Source organism: Magallana gigas, chromosome 10 (genome assembly GCF_963853765.1).
Source record: "Magallana gigas chromosome 10, xbMagGiga1.1, whole genome shotgun sequence".
Taxonomy (NCBI): domain Eukaryota; kingdom Metazoa; phylum Mollusca; class Bivalvia; order Ostreida; family Ostreidae; genus Magallana; species Magallana gigas.
The window spans coordinates 428,648-452,391 of NC_088862.1; the positions used below are offsets into that span (position 1 = coordinate 428,648).

The window sequence follows — 23,744 nt, forward strand, 5'->3', positions numbered from 1 at the left end:
AACCCTTGGCTGGCGAAGATGGACAACTGTGTAATTCAATAAATCTGTAATACCATAACACATATATAAATAAACTTGCTAACAAAATGTTATGTGTACAAGGTTGCTAATTTGAATAGCTTGGATTTACAACAAATGTGCACTTGAGAGAAAACAGTAATTACTTCAAGCAATCATAAGCATTGCAATTAATTTTCCAGATAAGAAAGTTCGTTAAAAAAGCTACAGTATATAGAGATTGTGTTGGTAATAATTGCAATTTAAAGCTTTACTGAAAAAAAATAATGGACAGAAAAATCGTATTTCACATTTTTATATACACTTGAAAGGAAACAATCGTCAAATTTGCAGAGAGTTTGCTGCAAATTTGCGACAAACAGTTACCGCAAGCTTACAGATAAACATAGCAACTTTAACATATTACAACATAAAAACAATTAATAAACACTTATAATTATTTAATAATGAGCTACTCATACATGTACTATGCTTTTTAATCAATTTACAAATAACTTCCACTGGTGATTAACAAAGATGTTTAACTTAAACAGTTGCAGCAAAAGGACTTGAGCCACGAACACCCAAAAATGGCCCATTCTCAGATTTTAATGAAATTTTCTATAAATGTTGTTAAGGTAGTCTACTTTCATAATTGAGAAAGTATAATGAGTTTTGGGTCACTAGGGGTTTGTACAGTGGGCTTAGATTTTAGGTGTCAGATGGGCCAACTTAGTGCAAAATTAAGCATTGACATAATGATTGACACAACACTTGTAATCAAAGATAAAACTGATAAATATTTTAATACTGTAACAACTTGATAACTTAATCAACAATAACAATAACATTCTGAGAAAAAAATATAACACATTTGTGTGCATGTATAAAAAGAGTTTCTATGGCAACCAGATAGTACAAAATCTCCACCTTCTGGAAAAGCAAGATTGATTGAGTAGTTTTTTTCGCCTTTATCAAAATCAAGTTAAATATGAAATATTTTCAAACAGAGTATTGTTTTTAAAATGTTTTTACATCATTACATGTACATCATTTATGTATATATTTAATTTGTAAAAAAAAAAAAAAAATAGTTTCCATGACAACAAAAAGTATTGTATCAACAAATGAAATATGATCAATAAATAAATGTAGTTCAAGAGATTAAAATACACACACACAAATAAGTTTCCATGACAACATAAACTTATTCATACAAAATGCATTACACTCAAATAAGTTTCAAATATTCACAACAATTTTAACACCATTTATCCAACATATTGTTACATGCATGCATGATCAGAGATCCTTCAGTTCTTTTTTAAAGATACTGTATAGGTTTATGCACATACAAATGATTTAATTATGGATAATAGAAAAAAATAAGCAATCTAAACTTGTGCACATACAAATAATTTCATTATGAATAATAGAAAAAAATTAGCAATCGAAACTTTTGAAAAAATATCATTTGGGTGTGTAGTGCATTAATAACTACAGTTAGAAAATAATGAAAAGTTATATAAATGAATTATCTTTAAAATTCTATTGATCTGCATGGAAACTGTTTTGAATATTATTTTTATTATTGCATGGATTTTAGGATCTGAGGATAAGCAGTTGATATACAATTAATATTTAATCTAACAATGTTTACAGTTAAATGTCATTCTTCCGTCCCGCTAAGTTCTCCCTCAGAGGACACTGCATGAAAAAATACATTTACAAAACTTTACAGCTTAAGTAAATGAACATAAATGTTTAATAAAAAGCAAGGTTACCTTTACTTTAAATTTACACACAGTAAAGATGGAAAGTCATATTTAATAATCTTTACAAAATCTTAAATATATAAAGGTTATCTTTACTGGATAGTAAAGATGTAAAGGTCATATTTAACAATCTTTACAAAAACTTAAATGTATAAAGGTTACCTTTATATGATGGTAAAGATGTAAAGGTCACATTTAATATTCTTTACATAGACTTAAATTCTTAAAGGTCTTATCCTGAGTATGACCTTTCTCATAAAGGTTCATAAATGTTACCTTTCTATAAAGATGTAAAGGTCATATTTAATATTCTTTACATAGACTTAATTTCATAAAGGTCTTATACCGAGTATGACCTTTTTCATACTTATTTTTGAACCTTACTTATTCCTTATAAGCTCTTATTCAAATTATCAATCCTATTACTAATCATGTAATGCTATTGTATGTGTAAATTAACTTTAACAACAATCAATTATCATTAACAATGAAAGTTTTTAATAAACAGAAGCAAATTAAAAGTTATTCTGTGCAATTTTTATATTTTTATTGACAAAATTTGCATAATATAATAGTTCATATCAAAATAAAAAACAACGGATATATTTATTTTAAAATATTAACGTGAAGCATTGAAACTTAATGTGTTTTATAAAAAATTCTACATCTAATAACAAGTCATGATGCATAATAAATGAAACACTATAAAAATGTAGAGTATGCACCTTGTGCAAGTGAGTGTGCATTTTTGCGCATGATATGGCTTTATATATCAATACTGCATGTGCTCAACTTCATAAGTTTTTGTCGTGTAGAATGATGATGAGATAAGTGTTTCCCTATGTGTCCAGCTTCACACAAAACTGCATGTGCTCGACTTCACAAGTTGTTGTCGTGTAGAATGATGATGAGATGAGTGTTTACCTATGTGTCCAGCTTCACACAGAACTGCATGTGCTTGACTTCACAAGTTTTTGTCGTGTAGAATGATGATGAGATAAGTGTTTACCTATGTGTCCAGCTTCACACAAAATTGCATGTGCTCGACTTCACAAGTTTTTGTTATGCATTTAAAAATGAGGTGACTATGAACCTGTTACAATGTGTAAAGCTTCACAAAATATTGTATGTGCACAACCTCTGATTCTATACTATATCTATACAACAAAATTTCAATGGATATTATAAACAATAGGCAAATAAATTTGATATTTGTGTACAAATCTAGTTGTCAGACAAAAAATAGACATCTTCAATCTACATAAAAAAAACAAAAACACCAGCATGAAGCATATATATCTTTCTGACAAACACAAACAAGCATGTTAAACCAAAAAAAACTACAAGTTAATAAAATATAGCATATAGAAAACTTCACAAACTGAACTTCATATTCAAAATCCATTGTACAAATGAAAGTATTTCAAAATTATATACAATAATTTGTAGCGTTAATTGTTATACAACTCTATAACACTTATAACCATAATAAAATAAATATGATTTGTAGTGGGAAAAGAAAACTAAAACAGTATTAAAACATGCTTGAGCCTGCATTCCAATACAATTCAAAATAAAAATCTCTCTCTTGGTATAACAACAATTCCGTTAACACCTTGAAAATTCTGATATGCATGAACGAATTTGGATTTTATTCTCTGAATTGGAATGAAGCTAGCAGGTCCCTCATCCTCATATACATCTGCTTTTCAAATTTCAATAGGTTTACCATAATAATTTTGTAAAGATTCATTAACAGGTGAAAACCATTTAACCCTTGCAAGACAATGAACATGTGATACTCCCTCAATGAGAACATTATGTAGAATTATTTTCTCAACTTGTCCCGGTCTAGGTTTGAGATTCATATTCTCAAATGATGAAATATGTCCATTTTCACCTACCCCATGGGCAGTGATCATTGAGGAACGATTGCTTCTACCTTTCTTAGTTCCAACAAGATTTCCAAAAAAATTTACACTGTCAGTTGATCTACATGTGTTGCACACTACAAAAGTTTCAATATTTGCATATATAACAGCATACAGATCCTTCAAAAATTACAATCGGCAATCATGGGTACTCGGCAATAATGGGTACTCGCACGTTATGTCTAAAAGAATATTCGATTTTCATGCATGTGCACACATTTCTAACAACTTTACTTTAAAAAATACTTACATAAACTTGGATTTCCTTTGTTCTTGACCAGTTGATCGAAATGGCGTGGTGCGTCTCATATTACAACTACGTCAGCATGGTCAGCATCATTAACTTTATCAATAGCGTATTTGATGTTGATCAGAAAGTGTACAATCGTGAATTTTTACGAATAGGCCTAGCTATTCCGCAGACTTTTAAGATATGGCATTTTGAATAATTTACTAAACGATGATCTATTTCCTTTCATAAGCTATTCATGAAATGTGCAATAAGTAAAGTACAAAACTTGGTACGATCTGTCATATCAGTTGCTGATGAAAAAAATAGCCAATAGAATCATCCCTCTCAGCATGCACTTTACGCGGTCAGTTTCTCCGAGAGTTTAAAAAGGAGTTTGGATGTGCGGCTTGACCAAACACAAAGTAAAGATGGATCGAGACTCTGACGCCCCAGAAATTGAAGATGAAAGTCTGCATCTTTACTTTTCCGGTGAAGATTCTGCATCCCTGTTATCTGGAACTCCAAAGGTAAGATTTTGTTTTTGTTTTGTTTTTCTTTTTTGTTTCAAACGTTAAAAATTCTGTTCTGAACATCAACAGTCTCTTGACTGTTCTAATAGTGACGTTAGTGTTAAAACCAACTTTGTCTGAATTATCATTATAACAGTTAACTAATTGAAAAAAAAATCACATAGGGCGGAGGGGGAGGTGGTTCCGGGAGATTATTTTGTTTGCCCATGGTGGGGAAGGGCAAAGGCACTTACTCATACCTTTAACTTTATGTGAATTCAGAAGTTTTCCCCCGGCGGGGGGGGGGGGGGGGTAACACATCTTCTGAGAATTTTAACTTTTAATAGTTTAACAAAGGAAACTGGTCTATAATTAGGCAAATTTCTTTCATAAGGATCCTTAACATCCCATGACTTCTACTCTTTTAGTTTACGACAGAACATCACAACATGGCGATTTTAGCGCTTTGTAAATCAGTTTATATTGCCAAAATTTGTTGTCCATCTCTGCGGTGCAGTGGGTGTTGCTTCGATCTACTAACCTGCATGCAGGTTCAAATACTGCAGGGACTTTTATTTTCATAAATAGCATTAAAATTTAAAAAGTTGATTTTCTACAAAACTTGAATTTTGCTAAAAATCCATATCTTTAAGTAATGTAATTTAGAAGAATCTGCTTGCATGCAGAACTTATCCGAGGTGTGTGGAGGACCCTGAAGGAATATACTTCATTGAAAACAGGGATATCAGGTTATCAACATTAGCTTAAAAACTCTCTACTGGTGTGCGGCCAGTTTATGTAAATGATTCTATTAGGTATATAATTTTTTCTACAGAAACAAAAAGTCTGGATTTGATAGGCAAGAGCCCTGAGGGTCATCTTTGAGCTCAGTACAAATCCCCAACTAAGATGATTTTATCTTTTTCCCCATGCCAATCATATCTCTAAACTTTACATGCTATTAGTTGAAACATTTTAAAACGAAATGAATTTTTTTAGGGAACTCAGAATGGGGAGAAAAATGTTTGCACTCTTAGACGATCTCCCAGAAAAACTGTGAAAAATGTAAATACTCAAAAAAGACAGCTATCTTCATCAGAGTCTGGAGATTCAAATGACAATACAGAAGTACAAAAGCCTGAGCAAAGACAAAAGGTAAGACAAGCATGACATTTCATTAGTTGAACTGTTCTAGTTTCAGGACATGCTAATTCTCTGATTTTAAAAAAAATTATTTACCTATTTTAGAAAGCTGGACATAAAGTGCAATCTGAAGATAGGTTATTAAGAAAAATGCAGAAAAAATCTTTTCGACAGCTGATATCAACAGAGTCTGATCATGAGGATTCAGATAGCCTTTTAAGGAGATCAACATTTCAAACTCGGAAGGTATATTTATAACTAACTGCATGATATTTTCTTATCAATTGTAAGTTTAACTAGACTCTTGTTGCAAAAGCAACAAAAAGGTCTTCCGTTTTGATATACATGAATCAATTTAACCGTAGACATTGCTTCTCTTACATAGAGAAAATAGTTAATATGATAAATATTGTAAATGATATATCCAGACGTTACTTCCATGTAAAACAACAAGATTGAAAAAAAAATCAGTTTTTGAAGTACTCTCTGTGACGACCGGAAGTAATGCCGAACTAAACAAAACAGGTTATAAAGTTTGGTTGTTAAAAATATGATTTATTTGAATCCTTCCGGTGAAAACTGGAAGTGGCAGTTGACAAAATAAAACCCGCTAAACATATCATCAATCAAATGTCTATCATTCATGAAAGCTTTGTGTTTCATTCACTTACAGTGACAACAATTTTGCGGGCATCAAATTTGTAAAAGGGAAAGCTACACAGAGATATTTGAGATATCTCACCGGAAGGAACAGTTATTTGAAAATTTAACATTATAAAGATGACACATCTAAGAGTGTGTACTGATATATTCATTCCATGTAAAAGAAATAAATAAAGAAAAAACATATTATTTGTAGTGCTTCCGGTGACAACCGGAAGTTACGCCGAACAAAATAAAAAAGTTAAAAAAAAAATGTACATATATAGGTCTATCATCCCACAAAGTTTGATTGTTCAGGTCGACATCATTTATGAGATCTCGTCGAAATAAGGTTTTTTGTCTCAGGACAGGAAACGGACCAACGGAAGCGTTCAATGTAAATTGTATTAAATATTTCTTGTATACTTGTCTTTTGTACATTATTGTTCATCGAAGTCACTACAAATATCAATGAAAAACAGTTAAACTAATAAAAAGTTCGATTTGTTTGAACTCCTCTTGTGTGGACCGGAAGTGAAGGAAGACAAAATGAAACCGGTTAAACATATCTTCAATATAATGTCTATCATTCATGAACGTTTTGTGCTTTGATCACTTATAGTTTCTGAGAACTTGTTTGTACAAAATGAGTTTCAAAAAAGCTACCTGAGATATTTGAGATATCTCACCGGAGGTAGAATTTTTTTGTTGATATAACATTGCATTGTTAACCTATGTATAGATTTATACTTATATATCTATTCTATGGCAAAAGAATTTAAGTCGTAAAAAATAGTTATTTTTGAAGAGCTTCCGGTGACGACCGGAAGTTACGCCGAACAAAACAGAATATTGTAAACACATGTACATACATACGTCTATCATCCCACAAAGTTTTATTGTTCAAGTTGTCACCGTTTTTGAGATCTCTAGGAATCAAGGTTTTTTGTTTCGGGACAGAAAACGGACAAACGGAAGTGCTTAATGTAAATTTTATTAGTTATTTTTTGTATACTTGCCCTTTTCATTTTATTGTTCATCGAGCACACTACAAATATCAAAGACAAAAAGTTTAACTGATAAACAGCTCGATTTGTTTGAACTCTTCCTGTGTGGACCGGAAGTGACGGAAGACAAAACAAAACCGGTTAAACACATCTTCCATCAAATGTCTATCATCCATGAAAGTTTCGGGCCTTGATCACTTATAGTTTCTGAGATCTCGCGGGTACAAAATGTGTTTTAAAACAGCTACCTGAGATGATTGAGATATCTCACCGGAAGTAGAATTTTTTTGTTGATTTAAAATTGCATAGATAACGTATGTGTAGATTTATACTTATATATTTAATTTGTGGAAAAAAAATTTATTACGTGAAATGACTATTTTTGAAGTGCTTCCGGTGACGACCGGAAGTAACGACGAACAAAACAAAATAGTTTAAACACATTTACATACACAGGTCTATTATCGTACAAAGTTTCGTTGTTCAAGTCTTTACCATTCTTGAGATCTTGAGGTGACAAGCTTTTTTGTTGTGGGACAGGAAACGGACGACCGGAAATGATTTTTGAAAAAATGAAAAAAACGTCCCTAGTGTTTACCATTTCCTACTATTCCTGAAAATTTCAAGGAAATATATCCAGTCATCTCTGAGAAAATCGGGGAAAAAAATAAGAATAATAATAATAAAAAGAAACATTACAATCACTATAAGGTCTTCCGTTGGAAACGGAAGACCTTAATTATCCTTGTGCGTTTATTTTTGGACAGTCTTAATCCACGAGTTTCCTTCAGAAATTAAATGAGCAATGATTTTAAAATTTGAACAGATCATTAGGAGTAGCAATGATCATAGCTTGCTTTCTTTTACATTAGCCGATTAATCTTTTTATACAGTTATAGTTATGCTCTCAACATAAATACATGTTTTTCATTAATGAATCTTTAGTTTTAAAAAAGTTTGCAGACAATATATCAAAGGGTTCATTATAGCATTTTTATTACCGTAGTTCAATTTTTTGATTTTAGAGTGATAATTAACAAAATTAGCTTTTTTTGTTGGGATAAACTTATTATTTACTTTTTGACTTATTTGAAGCACATTTTATTAAAATCTCAGTCGATTGATTGTTAGTTTACTGTAGTACCATAAGCATACAAAAGTGCATGTGCTTCTATGATAATGAGCAATATGTAAACAGAAAATATTTTAATCGCATTGAGAGGCATAAAGGGTTACTCAGCTCTACAATGCTCGCATGTTTTCCATGACATTTCGGCAGATTTGGATTATCATAAATGTCGGAAAATAAAATAAATTATTACGATGAAAATGTTTTATTGATCTGAGTTGTTTGTGGTCCTAAAAAACAAAAGTTTTCTTTTGGCCCAATATAGTGAGTCATTTCAGTCTCTTTTCCGTTGAATTTTTCTAGAAAAAGAGTTTTACTCCACGTGTTGAAATTAGAAGATCGCCAAGGAAATCTGTCAGAGAAGCTGCATCTCCTACTGCAAATGCAAGTTTTCAAGAATTGTCATCATCGGAGTCTGGGGATACAGAGGACTCTTTCCACCTCCAAAGGCCCCACTCTACCAAGGTTAGATATAGTTTTATGGAAACCTGTAGGTTTAACATGATTTATATATAAATCAATAATAAAACTATATTTATAAAGGATGGTTCAAAAATTGGTTTTTAGCTCACCTGAGCCGAAGGTTCAAGTGAGCTTTTCTGATCACCCGTTGTCCGTCGTCCGTCCGTCCGTCCGTCCGTCCGTCCGTCTGTCTGTCCGTCCGTCTGTAAACTTTTCACATTTTCAACTTCTTCTTAAAAACCACTAGGCCAAATTTAACCAAATTTGGTACAAAGCATCCTTATGGAAAGGGGGTTATAAATTGTTAAAATAAAGGGCACAGCCCTCTTCAAAAGGGAGATAATTGCGAAACAGTAAGTATAGGGTGCATGTTTTTAAAAATCTTCTTCTCAAGAACCACTGCACCAGAAATGCCAATATTTACACAAAAGCTTTGATATATAGTGAAGATTCTAAATTGTAAAAATCGTGACCCTCAGACCAAAACTGGGGCCCCATGCGGGGTTCAAAGTTTAACATAGAAATACATAGGAAAATGTTTAAAAAATCTTCTTCTCAAGAACCACTGCACCAGAAATGCCAATATTTACACAAAAGCTTGTATACATAGTGAAGATTCTAAATTGTAAAAATCGTGACCCTCAGACCAAAACTGGGGCCCCAGGCGGGGTTCAAAGTTTAACATAGAAATACATAGGAAAATGTTTAAAAAATCTTCTTCTCAAGAACCACTGCACCAGAAATGCCAATATTTACACAAAAACTTGTATATATAGTGAAGATTGTAAATTGTAAAAATCGTGACCCTCTGACCAAAACTGGGGCCCCAGGCGGGGTTCAAATTTTACCTTAGAAATACATAGGAAAATGTTTAAAAAATCTTCTTTTCAAGAACCACTGCACCAGAAATGCCAATATTTACACAAAAGCTTGTATACATAGTGAAGATTCTAAATTGTAAAAATCGTGACCCTCGGACCAGAACTGGGGCCCCATGCGGGGTTCAAAGTTTAACATAGAAATACATAAGAAAATGTTTAAAAAATCTTCTTCTCAAGAACCACTGCACCAGAAATGCCAATATTTACACAAAAGCGTGTATATATAGTGAAGATTCTAAATTGTAAAAATCGTGACCCTCGGACCAAAACTGGGGCCCTATGCGGGGTTCAAAGTTTAGCATAGAAATACCTTAAGAAAATGTTTAAAAAATCTTCTTCTCAAGAACCACTGCACTAGAAATGCCAATATTTACACAAAAGCTTGTATGTATAATGAAGATTCTAAATTGTAAAAATCGTGACCCTCAGACCAAAACTGGGGCCCCAGGCGGGGTTCAAAGTTTAACATAGAAATACATAGGAAAATGTTTAAAAAATCTTTTTCTCAAGAACCATTGCACCAGAAATGCCAATATTTACACAAAGGCTTTTATATATAGTGAAGATTCTAAATTGTAAAAATAGTGACCCTTGGACCAAAACTGGGGCCCCAGGCGGGGTTTAAAGTTTAACATAGAACTACATATGAAAAATGTTTAAAAATTTTCTTCTCAAGAAATGTAATGTTACAAGGAACTGCTGTTCAGGTGAGCAATGTGGCCCATGGGCCTCTTGTCTTCTAAATGTAATACATTGTAACTTTTATTGATAGAAGAAGACTCCAGAAGATGGACAAACACCAAAAGCAAGTCAAAAATCAAAGGAAAAGAATAAAGTAAGAACTCTTTTCTTGCCCTTGAATCAATAACTTACTGTTGATGCACATATCTTTGTTGGGTTTAAATTTCATTGTTTTTTAACCAAAACAATTTTGTTGGCAATTAATTTTGTCATATTGTAATCCCTAAAATGTATTGCATTAGCATATCAACTCTGTATTTATTAAAAATACTTGGGTTAAAAATTCGTCACGAATTTAATTTTGTTCAATATTACTGCCAACAAAAATAACAAAATTTAAATCCTCAACGAATATTTCTGCTTCTACAGTATATTAACATGTAGATATACGTCCATGAATAATGTATTGGTTTATTTGTTTAATTTCAAAATCATTAAACTTAAAGTTTATTTTTAATTTTGTTGTTAAGACACCAGGAACATTTTCAAGGAATCAGCCAGCAAGTGTGTCAGCTGTAAGAACTCCCATTAATTCACCTGTACATATTCATACGTAATGAATATATTTACTCTTTATATGGAGTATTTGATATTTTTTTTTAACAATATTTTACTACAGGAAGTGGAAGTGTGTTGAAAACACAAATTCAACAAATATTGGCAAATCAGAATGAGATAATTCAACAGCTGAACACTGTCAAGAAAGATGTGAAAGAAATTAAAGGAGAAATGGAAAAAAGAAAACTGGAAACCAATGAACCTATTCAAGTTCCAAACAGAATACGAGTAAGTTAATATGCTTTACTCGGGATATTGCTGAAGCAAAAATAATGGTGTATGCTGCAGTTGATAGCTTTTAATGGTATAGAATACCTTTAAAATTTAATTTATGTTTATCCTCTTCACACACGTACACACATATATATAAAGGAATATGTTCGTAACATTTCAATTACTATCATTATTTTCAACAAAAAAAATTATTTATTTACCATCTTAATTAATAACTGGTATTTTCTTTCCAGAGTGCTGTGAAGGACGCATTTTTAAATGATCAACAGAGCAACAATCTCAGCTGGAATTGCAGCAAAAGGTACCCAAACATTTATTTTGTCTGTTTGAAGAATTTTTTGAACTCGTATAAAGTACATACATATACTTTGCAGATTTATGTTCATTAACATAAACTTTAATTGAATTGCATGCAAGATAAACAGAGGCGTCTGAAGCAAATTGAAAGGGGGGGGGGGGGCTAGTCTAATCATCGGAAATCTTGACAAGCAAAAAAAGAAAAAAAATTCCCCAAATCATGGAAATCCAAAATAGGGGGGGGGGGGGGGGGTTGAAAGTACCTACCGAAATGTTTACCCCCAAATCATGAAATTCCTAATCCTAATCCGTAGTATACCTATGACTCTATTTTCAATATCACTATATTAATATTTCAATCTTTTTAATGTAAATTTAGGAAACCCCCAAACCCCAACCCCCGATCCGACACGCCTATGATAAATTGGTATAAACCACAACAATAATTAATCAACTTGTGCAGAGCATTTTTAATTAATAGATTTTAATGTTTGTAGATTCATGGATGAAGAGAATTTGGAGTTGACAGACTTCATCAAAAAAAGGGTTCAGGGCATAGCTCCCGAGGAGAAAATTGAAGTGATAAATGGTAAAAAAAAAAAATTCAAATGAACTTTTTAAAGATTTTATGTATACAGCTTCATTTCTTTCATATGTCATATCATATAGTACAAGAGGCCCATGGGCCACATCGCTCACCTGAACAGCAGTTCCTTGTAACATTACATTTCATAGCATATGCTTTTTCTATTTTAAACATTGAACCCCTTTCTGGGGACCCAGTTATGGTCCGAGGTTTATGGTTGGCTTGAACAACATAAATAGTAACATAGGAATGAAAATGTGAAGCACTGCGGTGGGACCGCACGTACACAACCTGAAAAACTGAACATTGCAGAGTTCCACTTCAAGAGGAATAACTCTCAGACTGTACAGAACATAAGAAAGATAACTCTTGGTTCCACTACATTAGAGTTAACACAATTTGAGGATCCTTGCATAGTAATTTCAGAAACTGTAGCATTATAGTTCTCGAGAAAAACTTTTTAAAAACATTTTCAATATATCTTTCTATGTTAAACTTTGAACCCCTCTTGGGGCCACAGTATTAGTCCAGTGCTAAAGTTTTAATTATTTGGAATCTACATTATTTAAGGATGCTTGCCTAGTTATCTCACAAGCTGAAGCATTATAGTTCCCTAGAAAAAGATTTTTCAACATTTTCCCTCTATATTTCTATGCTAAACTTTGAACACCTCTTGGGGCCCCAGTATTAGATTGAGATCACGGCTTTTATAATTTCGAATCTACACTATTTGAGGGTGCTGACGTAGTTATCTGACAAATTGATGCATTGTAGTTCTCGAAAAGAAGATTTTTAAACATTTTCCATAAATACCGGTACTTCTACATTTAACTTTAAACCCATCTTGGGTCTCTAGTATTAGTCCAGGGGTCACTATTTTAAAACTGTCGAACCTTCATTGTCCAAGGTTGTATGCATGATAGTAATCTCACAAATTAAAGCATTGTAGTTCTCGAGAAGAAGATTTTTTAACGTTACCTTTATATTTCTTTAATAAATTTTGACCCCATCTTGGGGCCCCAGTATTGGTCCGGGGGTCACGATTTTACCAATTAGGAATCTACATAAGCGAAAGATGCATGCATAGAAATTCCACAAACTATAACATTGTAGTTCTTGAGAAGAAAATTTTTAAACTTTTCCTTTATGTTTTTTAAAATGTTTAAATTTTGAACCCCTCTTGGTGCCCATCAATTGTCCGGGAGTTACACTTTTTTGAATCTACATTATTTAAGGATGTACATGTATGCATAGTAATATCCCAAACAGTTGCACTATAGTTCTTGAGAAGAAGATTTTAAAACATTTTCCTACATATGTTAAAATCTAAACCCCTACTGGGGCCCCACTTTTTGTTCGGGGGTCACGATTTCTACAATCTTCACTATGTATACAACCTTTTGTGTATGTATTGGCATTTTTGGTGAAGTGGTTCTTGAGAAGAAAATTTTTAAACATTTTTCATATGTAGTTCTATGTTAAACTTTGAACCCTGCCTGGGGCCCCAGTCTTGGTCCGAGGGTCACGATTTCTACAATTTAGAATCTTCATCATACATACAAGCTTTTGTGTAAATATTGGCATTTCTGGTGCAGTGGTTCTTGAGAAGAAGATTTTTTAAACATTTTCCTAAGGTATTTCTATGTTAAACTTTGAACCCCGCCTGGGGCCCCAGTCTTGGTCTGAGGGGCACGATTTTTACAATTTAAAATCTTCACTATATATACAAGCTTTTGTGTAAATATTGGCATTTCTGGTGCAGTGGTTCTTGAGAAGAAGATTTTAAAACATTTTCCTATGTATTTCTATGTTAAACTTTGAACCCCGCCTGGGGCCCCAGTTTTGGTCCGAGGGTCACGATTTTTACAATTTAGAATCTTCACTATGTATACAAGCTTTTGTGTAAATATTGGCATTTCTGGTGCAGTGGTTCTTGAGAAGAAGATTTTTAAAAAAATGTCCTATGTATTTCTATGTTAAACTTTGAACCCCGCCTGGGGCCCCAGTTTTGGTCCGAGGGTCACGATTTTTACAATTTAAAATCTTCACTATATATACAAGTTTTTGTGTAAATATTGGCATTTCTGGTGCAGTGGTTCTTGAGAAGAACATTTTTTAAACATTTTCCATATGTTGTTCTATGTTAAACTTTGAACCCCGCCTGGGGCCCCAGTTTTGGTCCGAGGGTCATCATTTTTACAATTTAGAATCTTCACTATATATAAAAGCTTTTGTGTAAATATTGGCATTTCTGGTGCAGTGGTTCTTGAGAAGAAGATTTTTTAAACATTTTCCTATGTATTTCTATGTTAAACTTTGAACCCCGCCTGGGGCCCCAGTTTTGGTCCGAGGGTCACGATTTTTACAATTTAGAATCTTGACTATATTTACAAGCTTTTGTGTAAATATTGGCATTTCTGGTGCCGTGGTTCTTGAGAAAAAGATTTTTAAAGACATGCACTCTAAACTTACTGTTTCGCAATTATCTCCATTTTTAAAAAGGGCTGTACCCTTTATTTTAACAATTTATAACCGCCTTTCCATAAGGATGCTTTGTACCAAATTTGGTTAAATTTGGCCCAGTGGTTTTTGAGAAGAAGTTGAAAATGTGAAAAGTTTACAGACGGACGGACAGACAGACGGACGGACGGACGGACGGACGGACGGACGGACGACGGACAACGGGTGATCAGAAAAGCTCACTTGAACATTCGGTTCAGGTGAGCTAAAAATGAATTATATTTCTAATGTAATGAGTGAAGGAAGAGTTCTTTAGGAAGTAATAAGGTGTACTCTATTTATTTATGTAAGGAATTTAAGACAGTGGTGAAGCCTGCAACAATGATTTAAATTTATAATCTTCACTATATTTTAATTTGATATTTTTAGCTGCCATTAAACGATACTTCACTTCCCAAAAAGAGGCAGAAAACAGGCAGAAGAAGAATAAAACAGAAAATCACAAAAAGAGACAGGCGACATACGAAAGAAAGAAAGAGGTGAGAACAGATAAATATTAGTGCCAAAGAATGATTATTATTATTCCGATGTTTTGAAAGGATATCTATAAGGCCATCTTTACTAAAAAAGAAAATTACCCCTTATTTTCAAAATGGGTCATTTGCATCAGGGGAAACAATTTTTTTCTTAACTTTGTCAAAACATACTTTTAAGTCTTTTTTGAAAGGAAATTTATTATATGTTTTTTTCTTATTTCAGAAATTAAAAAGAATAAAAGTAATGATAGAAAAAAAGTCTGGTTGGTCAAAGGAAAAGAAGACCAAAGTTCATCAGTTTCTGCAGCTCCCAGAGGCCCACAAATACATGAGCAGTGATGAAGAGGTGGACAATGGCTTCCTGTCCCATCCTTATTCATGGGAGAGTGAGGAATGGAGAAAAATTAAAGATAGCCTGGACAAAAAGTTTCTAGAGACATGCCCTCCACGCAGCAAGCGGCTGTTGGCTAAAAGAACAAGGGGCTCAGTCAAAAACCAAGAGCCACCCAATGTTGACCCAACTCATTCGTGGGTTTTAAATGAAGATTAAAGTGTTTTTAATTATGAATATATTGATAAATATTATTGTTGTTTCTATGAATAAATAATTTCTTCACACAACGTTTAGTCTGATTTTTTTGAAAGTCGGAATAAAGCTATAAAAACATATTAAGTAAATTATGAAAATCCAGTAAAATTTGTAAATATATATACCTTTAGTTTCAAGTAAATATCAACTTTACTTGCATTGATTAGAAGTAAAGTTTTGTAATGGTTAATATTTAGAACCTTTAATGTTCAGTAACAATAATTTTACTTGTAATTACATGCTTACAAAGGCATTGTTAAAGATGAACTTTACTGTCGTAAAGGAATATTTACTTTCGGTAAATGTAAGTTTTACACAATCTGTAAAGATGTTGTAAAGTGAGCCATTACAAACATTTACTTGTATGTAAATATGAGTAAAGATCACATTTACCATATTTTCCTTTTTTAAGTAAATAGGAGTAAAGGCAATTAAAGACAATGTAAATATGACTTTTACAATAACTTTTCTTGCTTTGTAAATACAAATTTTCATGCAGTGGGACTCACTTTCATCAACTGGAGTTGGAATGTTGTTTGCATCGTCAACAAAGTCTCCCCAGTTTCGAACTCCAAATCCACTTGAGATCCTGTGCCTCGCATTTCCCAAAAACCATAAAATGGCTGCAATGTGGGAACACATCCCAACAACTCTTGCCCCGGCTCTGCATTTACAGTACCATGCTGTAACACTTGCTTCATCATATCTTATCCATAACTGGTATGATCGAGATGATACATGTCGACTCTGTAACCGTACCCTGACAAGACCTGGCTCCTCTTTGTGGACATGCATCTGGCAGTTGCCTTCCAAGTGTTCCTGTGCATAACTGGGTGAGAGTCGAAGCTGGTATATCCCACAAGTGAGATTTCGAAGCTGCTCTTCATCAAGATACGGAAAGCCTAATAAAAGATATATCAAAGTAATTAAGGTCAAATAAATACATGCAGAGAAAAATATATGCTAGCTAGGCTAATCCACTGTACATAAAATCAAAGATTAGCATTTGATTCGGATTAAAAAATGTTATTATGAACACTCAATACAAAAAAATATGATTATTTGATAATTTATACATCTTTATTGTCATAAATGAATAAAAATATATCAAGTAATAAGATACTATAACCTGTTAATGTTTTCAAACATTAGGAGAAGACTAACCTGTTTAAAACTTGTGTCTTATCCTTTTGATTTATTCAATAAATTCAGTTCAAACATTTGAAGCAGGACAAGCAAAATTCTGTGTTAACTAGGGTATATATAATTATTCATACATACCTTTTAGATCATCTACTGGTTCCCACCACACAGAGCGCCGATCTAGATGATGTTCCTCCACATGTTGTAAGGCGTTGACTTGCTTGGATAGAAAAAGCATCTTACATCCAAGGGACTCATCCTCAGTAGCATTTCCGTTAGAAAGTGGTTTCATGTATCTGTAACCAACAAAAACAGAAGTGTTAAAATAGTAAAAATATCAAATAGTATAGAGCATTAGTATAAATAAATTACATAGTTCTATTTTTACCTATTGCAAATAGCACAGACAATCCTTATGAAATCCCCTATGTATGGAATCTGACTTGTTGGCAATACATGCTGAAGGTATTTCCATTGCTTGATCCGGGAGTTGGCGGATTCCACAAGCCACCTTATCTATAAAAAAATAGAGGATTCAATTTCAATCAATGCTTACATTTAGAAATGTGATATATTATTTCATATGCAGATCTTGGTACATATACTCTCTCTCTCTCTCTCTCTCTCTCTCTCTCTCTCTCTCTCTCTCTCTCTCTCTCTCTCTCTCTACTGAGTCTTTCTCACCTTTGTAACAAGACGACTGGTATTGGCACTCTCTGTTGTCATCTGTTTCTCTCCTTTGGACATAAAAGAAGGCATGTGGGCTTGGATCACAAGCTCTTCAAAAAAATCCAGTGAGTTTCGAAACCCCCGATCAACCACGAAAATATCATCTTTTTCCACCCAGTTGCAAATGTCCTCTATGTTGGACTTCATGACGTGCTTTAGGATACTTGCGTCATTGTTCCTTGCAAGGTAGGGGCCCATAACTGATAAGTAGTAGCCAGTCGTTGAAACAATTATCAATGGCTTAACCAAAGGACGTCCCTTGTGCAAACTATATGATTGCCTTTGGAACTGAAAGTTTCCACTCTTGTTAATGTAGATGTAGGTACCGTCCATTACCAAAATTGCTTGATTGCCTGGGCTGGTTTCGAACAGAGTTTGAGCTAACTGTCTTGTATGGTGCTGTATAATCTCTGCACGCGAGATGTGCTGGAAACCCAGGTTTTCATGGACAAATCTTCCAGAAAGGGCTGAGCGTACAGAACTAATGCATCTTCGAATACTGGACTTAGATACATTGAAAAGGGTTGAAAGTACTCTGTTTGATTCACCTCCCCTTAATTTCATCAGGAAAACTAGTCCGTACAGATCTTGTTTGAGTAGGCCGAACTTTTCCCTCCACGAAGAGCAGAAGATCTTTGAAAGAGTCCTTGGAAATTCCCATGAGATCACGGTACTCTGCATCACTGAGAGTTTTTTCGCTGTTAAAATCAAGTCTTGTCTTCTCTTGCCTCTGAATTTCTGACCTTAAAAACTTGATCAGTTGGGTGGTTGATCTATTCACTGTTGTTGTATCAGCTGTGGGTTCAAGATCCCCAATATTTCCATGGAGATGGTTTGGACAACACCTGGCACCAGCTGGAATAATGATTTCCTTGGATATAAATATCTGGTGTCTGATATCCACAGGAACAACAATGAGTTTTGGTCCAGGCCTCTTGCAGATGCAACAGGAGGAGTGCCCTCTAGCTGAGCTAGGGAATGGCTGCTGCACTGGAGGTGGGCTAACAGGTGTTACAGATGGCTCAGGAGTACTTGTAAAAGAAGTACATGCCTGCACTTTTTTCTTTGCTTTCTCAGATCCCTTAACATATGACTTGCACACATGACGACACTTGTTGCAGAGAAAATCCCCATCACTTGGTGTTCGTCCTGATATTCTGTTAACAACAAGTATGTGACTTTTCGATATGGCAAATCTGTCAGTCCTTACTATTATGCGAGGACAAAGGAAGCACTTGTAGGATTTTTTACCAGGCATCTGTAGCAAAATAATTGAAAAACTGATAAGATTATTCAAAGACTACATGTACATGTATATCATTATCGATTTTTGAATTTTCCTCCTTCCAAATTTATATTTAATGTATGCATACATATATAAATCCCTTTTTAGTTAATATGGCTAAGACTTCTTTTTTGTTATTACCTATAATAGTTAAGATAAATGTGACAAAAATCTGTTATGCACAGACATACAAGGGCAAAATAGCATAAGTATACTCCCTATCTCCTTCGATTCAGAGCAGGGGTCTAAATAACAATACACATGTATGTTGTACGGTATATACAATATCCGTACTAAATATTATTGAATAGATGCATAGACTAATTAAATACCTTTAACTCTTATCAAATCAAACATCATGAATGTCGTAATCTGCTAGATCTTTCATTTTCAAAAAGGGCCACGAAGATCCACCACATAGCATGATGCTTTAAGTATTTGCAGTTATGAAGATACTGATATTATAAAAAAAAATGGTGTAAGAAGTAAGGCATATTAGATTTTACAGTACAGTTTGTTATTTAACGTTTCATTGTAACATAACTATATGAATTCAGTTAGAGTCAGGTTTATTAAATGAATTTAGTATCTTTAAATAGATTAAATGGAAAGTGTAATTGGCATTTGACTGACTCATTATGATGCATTTATCAGTTAATAGTTTCATAAAAAAAAGAAGGGAATACTAGGAATGCTGCACATTCTTATGTTACTGAAACTTCATTCTTATGTTAACATTAGAATTTTCAATTTAAAGACTATCAGTTTCTAAGAATACCAGGAAAATAAATTACCTTATTATAATTCATTTAAGACATGTTTTAGAATTTGGGATTCAGCATTATACATGTGTAATGTATATCAAGATTTGTACATGCACACAAATATTATACAAGGATATTTAAATTGAAAAATTTTATCAAAAAATTAATAATAATAATAAAGAGTAGCAAACACTTTTAATAGCAGGTTCAAAATTTATTAGAATAATCTTTATCACTTTGTTTAACAATGTTTGATGAAAAAATAGCAATTTGAAGAAATGATTTTAAAATGGAAATAAAAGTTTTATTAAGAGCATTGGATTTGTAGATTTGTGAATTTTCTTTTAAATAAAGTGCCAATATATGGTAAAAATTAATGAATTAGCACAAAGTTACAATTTCTCTATTAATTATTAATTATTTTGCACAAATTAAATACAATTTCCTAATTAATGTAGGTGTAAAAATTCCAAGATCCACCACTGCAACTTTGTTAGAGTTGCCCCCCTTGCAGCTATTTAGAATAGTGCATTCAATTCTTTATGTACGACATTTATTATAATAACTAGCTAAAACTAATTAACAACAATGACTATTGATAATATTAAATCACCTTTCAAAATAACAAAACTACCTATCTGTTCTCAAAGTAGTGTTATTCTACGTGTTTCAACTACGTATTGCTTAAACACCCAATGATAGACTTTCAAGTCGAATTCTCCGATTGTAAACAAACTGTGTACGATGTACACATTCTATCTATGAAAGTAAAAAACACTTTGATTTTAATGAGCACGTATTTTTTTTTATCATTTACTCTTTTTATATGCTTACTGTACATCAGAAACGTCAAACAGTTGCAGTACCCTTGACATTTTCTCATAAACTAGGCCTATAGGCCCCTACTTTTTTGCACGGTTATTAAAAAGTTGGCGTTTTAAAACTTCACAAAAAGAGATACAAGAGTGAAAAAGATGTTTAAACTAAAGTTTTGTAAATACTTACACATGATGTTATAGCGAAATGATATCAGGATATCTCATATGCAGACATCAACACTCATCATGCTGATCAGTTCATCACAAGCTGACAGACGACAATTTCTCCTCTTCCCGCGATAAGTCAAACGGTATTATTTCGATGACAGTGCATTCCTCGCTGATAATTTTTTTCGTTGGGAAAATTTTCTTTTGTCCTTTTCTTTTAATTACACTTAAAATATTTATCAGCGAGGAATGCGCTGTATGAAAAAAAACTGTCTCTAATGTTGAAAAAAGCCGAAATTTCCGGGAAAACTACAAACATGTGTAGGTTCGACTTTTGTTATGTACGTCTAATGTCCGGTTTGACCAAAAGTTAATACACATGCGATTAGGGTAAGTGTCAGAGTTGTCAATGGGTGGTAGATTTTTGTAATAAAATGTACTTCATTTTTCACCCAGTGAATAGGCCATATTTGGTAGAAAGTGGTTTCAGTTCTTTGAGATAAAGGACACAAGTAAAAATTATTAACTTTGAATTTTGCACATTTTATAAATTTCAAAAATAAACACAAAATTGATGAACAAACCATAATGAAATTTGACTAATAGTACTCAACCAATCGGTGATGATTTGTTGCTGCAGATCGATAAACTTGAATGCAGTTTGATCACAACATGCATGCACAGATGAACTTGGACAAAAGTTCACATTGAACGAAGTTCAAACCATATAGTTCTCAATTAAGCCTTGCAAGGTCTCTGGTCATATTACAATTAATCACGGCAATCTTTAAGTCATTCTTGATATCTTTTTTATGACAGTCTCCTATATGTGCTCTCAGATTTAATTTCACACATAAACAATATCACACAAATAGCCGAATATCACAATAATGTCCACGATGGAATGGTCAGACTTCAGCACTGTTCTTTATATGCTTTTCTACGTAGTCTTACACAAATTCTGTTTTCACTCTTTTTTGTTTGCATAATTTAATCATAAAATCAGTAAGTTAGTTTTCTTTAGGTCTGATTGTAACCCGGTCACCAGGGCAGACACCTATTTGGAAGATAAATGGATTTCAATCATTTCGTATAAGCACATTTTTTTTCAAATATAAGGCAGTTTCTAGGAAAAACAAGTTAGCCTATCATATATCATACTTACTCCATCTATTAATCTATATCAGTATATAGCTACAAATTTGCAATACTAACTCTGACTATGTGAGTAGAACATGATTTTTTTTATTTAAGTAATAAAAATATAAGTCATATAAAATGTACTTATACACTATGTAATGATAATTATCTAAATTTGGCATTGTTTGAATAAATTTTGAATTCAAATTATTTTTTCATGCATCACAACGATGTCAATAACGAGCTTTTTGCTTGATTCAGTCCAATCCCAACTTTGCAAAAGTTGTTCCCCTTTGCGGTGTCAACCCAAACGTTAGGATTTAATTTATTCCTTTCATGTGTAGTTTGCCCCAACTTGGGGCTATCACAATTCACAAAGGAAACCGATTTCTAATGTCAAATGACGAAGTTACAATCCTCTAAACAACAAAGGCTACTGTGAGAAATATATGGGTTTTTCCCCAAAGATGGCGGCCAAGGGAGATAACTTTTGTAAAGTGTGGATTGGTCTATTGTCATAGGGACGGCCTTAAACTGTTAAACTCATTATAAAAGATCACCGTCTTTCGTTTTATATTCCAAAATCTGTTTAAACTGCCATTCAACGAATATATTTTCATTACTTCACTTACTTTTTCAAAAACGTGCTCATGATCATGCATGAGATGATGCATGCAGTGGCCTTGGGTGTTGAGACTCGATTCATTCACTTATATTCGTCCTCTGTTTAGCCTTTGATATTCCAAAAGTAAACACTCCATTGACACTCATTCTGTTACCTTGTGCACAGCCTTATTCCCTTATTTTCATTCATTTTACCATCTCGGTGATGGCAGACAACATGGCAGCATTGAATGTGAAAATTGGCGGCTAGGTATTGATCGACCAATCAGCGCGCGCGTAGCGTAACATTGAAACAAAAGTAAAAGTACAAACAAACACTGAACAGCATACGAAAAATTCTTCAACCTTCATGATTCAACATCAAGCGGTTTAGACACTATTATACCTTTTTGAAAGCAAAGGAGATATATGCCATTTCTGAAAAGCTAGTCACTTTCAAACTTCCTATTGTATTGCCCAACCTGTCTGTGTGCAAACTCTCTCTCTCTCTCTCTCTCTCTCTCTCTCTCTCTCTCTCTCTCTCTCTCTCTCTCTCTTCTCTCTATCTCTCTCTCTCTTTCATTATATACTTATATAGTCAGTCTTTTTTTGCTTTAAGTATATGATAGTTTTTTATCATAACAGATATCAGTAAAGGAATAACTTAGTAAATCATGTTTAGTATATGATAGTTCCTTATCATAACTAGTATCAGTAAAGGAATTACTTAGTAAATCATGTTTTGTTTTTAGTAAATGATTGTCCCTTTTTTCATAACAATAATCAGTAAAAAGAAATTACATAGTAAAACATTTCTACACATTAAGTAAATGTAAGTAAAATATTTTTATTTAGTAATTGACATGAAGTTCAGTAATTGTTTTAAATTTGTAAGTAAATGTTAAGTAATTACCTATTACTTATTAATATGATTTTAAGTAAAAAATGATTACTAAGTAAAACTTTTTTTAGAGTGATTGAAGTACAACTACTATGAAATTCATTTTTTCAATCGTAGATCGGAATGAATTTTTATAGATATAACCATGTAATCACTATTTTAACACATTCACATTTGGAAAGAAAGAAATTGTATATCATTTTTGCTAACTAATTTGATATGCAAGAAATCTAACGAATAATTTCAAATACACAAATATGTTACAATTTTCACTCCTGTGCAGAAATAAATAACCAATTCTCGCAAATAAACATGCGGATACATTTGTTTTTATCCAACAAACAATTTCAAATACACAATTTAGGAACTAAAGACTTGCATGTTGTACGGTAATAATAATCGAGACTATGAAATTAATACACTTATTTTAGGATTGTCACTGCTGTGCAGAAATAACCAATCCTCGCAGATTAAAATATGGATT

At 32.9% G+C, this 23,744-nt stretch overlaps 2 protein-coding genes across 2 annotated transcripts; one reads left to right on the plus strand and one right to left on the minus strand.

The window, feature by feature from the left end:
* The first annotated feature begins 3,837 nt into the window (after positions 1-3,837).
* On the plus strand, positions 3,838-15,915 carry LOC105336583 (micronuclear linker histone polyprotein). The gene is made up of 11 exons (XM_066073456.1): positions 3,838-4,462; positions 5,444-5,599; positions 5,693-5,833; positions 8,669-8,830; positions 10,481-10,543; positions 10,920-10,982; positions 11,068-11,235; positions 11,475-11,542; positions 12,036-12,127; positions 15,014-15,123; positions 15,344-15,915. Exons 1-11 carry the CDS (start codon positions 4,334-4,336, stop codon positions 15,668-15,670), a joined length of 1,479 nt encoding a protein of 492 aa, XP_065929528.1. The 5' UTR covers positions 3,838-4,333; the 3' UTR covers positions 15,671-15,915.
* A 1,603-nt stretch (positions 15,916-17,518) lies between these two features.
* Positions 17,519-18,146, minus strand: LOC136272226 (uncharacterized). The gene has a single exon (XM_066073457.1). The coding sequence runs from the start codon at positions 18,143-18,145 to the stop codon at positions 17,519-17,521; it is 627 nt and encodes a 208-aa protein (XP_065929529.1). The 5' UTR covers position 18,146.
* Positions 18,147-23,744: the final 5,598 nt, after the last annotated feature.

Coding starts and splice junctions, on each gene's coding strand:
- LOC105336583 (XM_066073456.1), top strand. CDS start 4,334: ATGTGCGGCTTGACCAAACACAAAGTAAAGATGGATCGAGACTCTGAC. Junction 5,834..8,668: donor CAACATTTCAAACTCGGAAG/GTATATTTATAA, acceptor GAATTTTTCTAG/AAAAAGAGTTTTACTCCACG. Junction 8,831..10,480: donor AAAGGCCCCACTCTACCAAG/GTTAGATATAGT, acceptor TTTTATTGATAG/AAGAAGACTCCAGAAGATGG.
- LOC136272226 (XM_066073457.1), bottom strand. CDS start 18,145: ATGAAATTAAGGGGAGGTGAATCAAACAGAGTACTTTCAACCCTTTTC.